The sequence below is a fragment of the Bison bison genome, unplaced genomic scaffold (assembly GCF_000754665.1).
Source record: "Bison bison bison isolate TAMUID 2011002044 unplaced genomic scaffold, Bison_UMD1.0 scf7180017864340, whole genome shotgun sequence".
Classification (NCBI taxonomy): domain Eukaryota; kingdom Metazoa; phylum Chordata; class Mammalia; order Artiodactyla; family Bovidae; genus Bison; species Bison bison.
Genome location: NW_011494912.1, coordinates 4621470 through 4625574, shown reverse-complemented (window position 1 = coordinate 4625574; position 4105 = coordinate 4621470). Strand labels below are relative to the sequence as shown.

Genomic DNA, 4105 nt, shown 5'->3' with positions numbered 1-4105 from the left:
CCCGCCCCCCCCCGACCCCACCCCATGATGAAGTGACTTTTCCTGGCAATCTTAACAAAGAGGACTTCTGGGGTGTCCGTGGGGCCCATCCTGCTTCAACCCACAGCCAGCTTCCTCTGACACAGAGGAGGGGGCGCCACCTGACCAGGGAATTTCTTGGGAACATCAGCATCATTTACAAAGTTCTGTCCTAAAGGACATTCTCCAAGACTATCCCTGTGGGAGTGGGGATGGGAGTTGTCCCAGTTGCTAAGCATGGCTTGAACAGAAAGCAAAGGGAGGGCCCTTGGTTGTGTGAACTCCCGGGGATGAGAGCAAGGAGGATCTCAGGGTCTCTGCTCCTGGCTTCATCGTTGAGGATATGAGCCAGGAAAGATCGGGCTTGTCCAGGGTCCACAGAGAGTCAGTGCTGAGCAGGCCTGGTCAGGCTCTGCCCTCCCCAACCCGGTGACCCTGTGCTCTGGATGGAAGGGCAGGGATCGTGTGACTTCCTAGGGCTGGGGCATGCTTTACCTAACAATGGTAAATTCATCGGTTCGTGCGGCCTCCTAGCCCCTTGCACCTGTGCTGGGACAAGGGACCCATGGAGGAATCAGGGATGAACCTCCCAGCTTATGGGGAGAGACAAGGAAAGCACACACATCACAAGAGCTAAAGCAGGGTGGCAGGTCTGCCCAGGAGAGGCCCTGGGAGCTCAGAGGTAATACGACGATTTATGGAAAAAGGATTTTGTGGAAAAAGAAGGGAGCTCAGAGGCCCAGAGCCTGCCCAAAGGAGGCAGGTGTGAAGGGGAGGAGCCAGGCAGCCCCCCAGCAAACCCACTCCTCCACGTTTCCTGAAGCCCACTTTCAAACCTTCCGGGCTCAGGAAGGAGGAGTCCTGATACTGGGTTTCAGGCCTGCTGTGTGCTGTGGTTATTATCACAATAATAGTAATCAATCCCAGCATTCACCTGAAGGGAGCCCTTGTGTGTGTCAGGCCCTGTGAGGTGACACAGATCATCTGTCTTGCTGAAAACCCACAGCAAGCCCGAGCAAGAGGGTGTATTATGATTCCCACTGTACAGATGAGCAAGCTCCAGCTGGGGGAGGCGAGGGCCTTGCCCAAGGTCCCAGAGCTAGGACGTGCGAGAACTTGACTCAACTGCCCTGACTCGGAACTCGGGGTCCTTCCATCAGCTTGTGCCATAGTCTGGGTGAGGACCCCTGGCTGGCGTCAGAAATTCCTTCTGCAGAGAGAGAAGGGTTTGCATCCCATCCTGCTTTGGAGGGAAAGCCTAGAGGGGGCAACCTCAGGATGGCATGGGGTGGTGAGGGAAGTTAGAGACTCCTTCTCCCCCTAGCCCACCAGCTTCCTGGTTTGGGCAGGGCCTGTCCTGAACATTCTCACTGGAAGCCAGTCAGCTGGGAGCAGTGGAAGGGGCATTGGGCTGAGCTGGAGAGCCCTGAACTCACAGCCAGTCATAGCTCTGCTCCTTTTATGCTCCGTCACCCCAAACACGTCAGTATTCATGCCTGGAGAATCCCCATGGACAGAGGAGCCTGGCGGGCTACAGTCCATGGGGTGGCAAAGAGTCGGACACGACTGAGCAACTAAGCACCTACACCCTGAACAAGTCACTTGCCTTCTGGGCCTCACCTGCTCATCCATAAAATGGGGGTAATAATAACCTGTCTCCCAAGGTTGCTTGGAAGCCTTAAGTAAGATGATTTATGAACCTGCCAGGCACATAAGGCAAATAGAAACCAAAAAACAAAACAAAACAAAAAAAAAAACCACTCCTTTTCTCTGCTTGAATGGAACCCAGTGGGGCCAGTACAGAGAATACATGGGTGAGCCCTTGTGGGCTGTGTGTTCCCAGCTCAGCACAGCCTTCGATCCTGCAGGAGGACCTTACTGAGCTGGACAAGGTCCAGCACGGGATTGACCGGCCTCTCAGCCTCTGCTGCCCTGCCATCGGGGATGGGTGGATTTTGCATCCCCAAATGAATGACCATGACCTCCTCAAGGGTACATCAGATTCAACCATCATTTATTAAGCTCCAGCTTTGTGCCAGGCCTGCTCATACCTGTGATCCCCATGCCAGCCATGAAAGTTAGGACTCTTGGCCTCCTTTTATAGATGAGGAAATGGGTTCAGAGAGGTCAGACAACTTGCCTGCAGTCACACAGCCAGCAAGGGCCAGAGATTGGGTGGGAAACCAGCCCTGGGTGACTCTGAAACCAGAGTCCCTTCTACTCGACCACGTGGCCTCTCTGGGCTCCCTCCCCTCAAATCTCGATGGCAGAGGGGGCACCTAAGGACCTCACGGGATAGCTGGTGGAGACCCACCAGGATCTGAGTTTCCCCTTTGCGATTGGCCCAGATAGTGCTGAACGCTTCTTTCTACCCTGGCATTTGAGGTGCCTGACTACACTAATGGGGTGCAGAATGGGCTTTCAACTGTTCCCCCATCTCAGCCCACTTTAGGACTTCTAAGGGGTGACTCCTGCTGTGCCCAGCTTCACAGTGGGGAGCACCCTTCAGGACAGACATGTCCCCCGTGACCCTCTGGGTTTAGAAGCTGTTGAGGGGTACTGATGCTGGGGACCCCAGTCTCCCCCGAGGTGCTCTGCTGGAGCCGGTGTTGAGGGTGCCCAGGGCAGCCCCCGCGTCAGCCCTCCTGCCGGGCCCATGGTGCCCACTCACACTGGATGTACCAGGCCCTCCAGATGGCGTTGTTGAGGCGGATCTTGTCCCGGCACAGCAGCTTGAGGCCTTTGAAATTCTTCCACTTGGGAGAAACCAGCTTGCCACTGTCAGAGGGAGAGGGCTGGGTCAGGGTGCAGGTGTGGAAAGTTGAAGGGGGTGGTGGGCTCCACTCTCTTCCTGGGCCCTGGGGCACTCATCTATGGTGGGCCATGTGAGGGACCACCCCCAAATCCTGCCCCTCACTCTTACCTGCCTGAAATGACTACCTTTAAAATATTCTCCCAGGCCCCACTCCAGGCCTCTGTGTTCCTCTGGCAAGACCTGCTGAGACCTGTTTCTGAGCTCAGTCCTTGGAATGACAACATCTGTCCATTTCTTACTGAAGAAAACTGAGGGTCAGGAAGTAAAGGGGACATGCCCAAGGACACGTGGTGGAATCTCACTCAGGCCCTGTGTTTTTTTTCTCCATCCATCTCACTGGCCCCCTGAGCCCCCGGGGGGTGGGTAGGGTTTGTCTGAGTACAGAGGGAACGGGTTCACCACAGGCGACCTCCAGGCAGCCAGCCACTGCCTTTTCGCTGCCTGTCTGGTGTCTGCCCAGCCCAAAACCCCCGCATGGCAACCTGGACTGAGCTGGAAGGTACTGTTTCCCAGAGTATGCACAACATGACCGCCACCAGGGCCCAAAGGAAGGCAGCTAGGATGGTGGAGTGATGGGCCGGGGCTGAGACCCTGACCCTGACCCAGGTAGTCAATCAAATCCACAGGATGGACTGGGCTCCACCAGGTGAGGGGCTTGACTCTCAGGGTCCTGATGGTCGCAGGCCAAGTCTGCCACCCCCAAGGAGCAGGCCTAGGAGGTCAAGATGTTCAGGGTCTTAGGACCCCTGCTGGTCCCTCCCTCTTCCCTTTTCCCTCCTTCCTCATGGTTCACCAGCTAGGGTAATATATGAGTCCCCTCTGGCCCACCTTCTCTTGCTCACATGGAAGGCTGAGGCCCCAAGGCTTAGTCTTCCAGAAGACCGGTCCTGCCCTCTCTGGGGGCCTCTCTGGCAGGCTGGCTCCTACAGCCCCTTGAGTACCTGAGTCACTGGGTCCCCTCTGCTCTCTGGTCTCCCAGCTCCTGTGTTTGCTTTGGGGTGGGGTGGGGGCACCGCTACCCCAGGGCACAACAGGCCTCATTACCCAAATAGGGTACATGGCCCAAGCACCCAGCCCTCTGACTGCCCACCCCCATCCCTCCTAAGTTAGGTAAACACCATCTGTCCAGTAGGGAGACAGACAGAGGGGGCACTCTGATACCTCCCGGGCCAGCTTCTTTTGTGGCACCTGGGGGGTATTCCTGAGTTTGTGGCCCCAGCCTGTATCCCAGCAACCTCCCAGCCCACTCTGATCACCCAGTGCCCGCCCCCA

General features: G+C 56.6%; 1 protein-coding gene across 1 annotated transcript in view; it reads right to left on the bottom strand.

Moving 5' to 3' along the window:
- MLXIPL (MLX interacting protein-like) overlaps positions 1-4105 on the bottom strand; it is a 19464-nt gene that overhangs the window by 12477 nt on the left and 2882 nt on the right. The window contains 1 exon segment of the mRNA XM_010854298.1: positions 2690-2796. Coding sequence (XP_010852600.1) covers positions 2690-2796 — 107 coding nt within the window.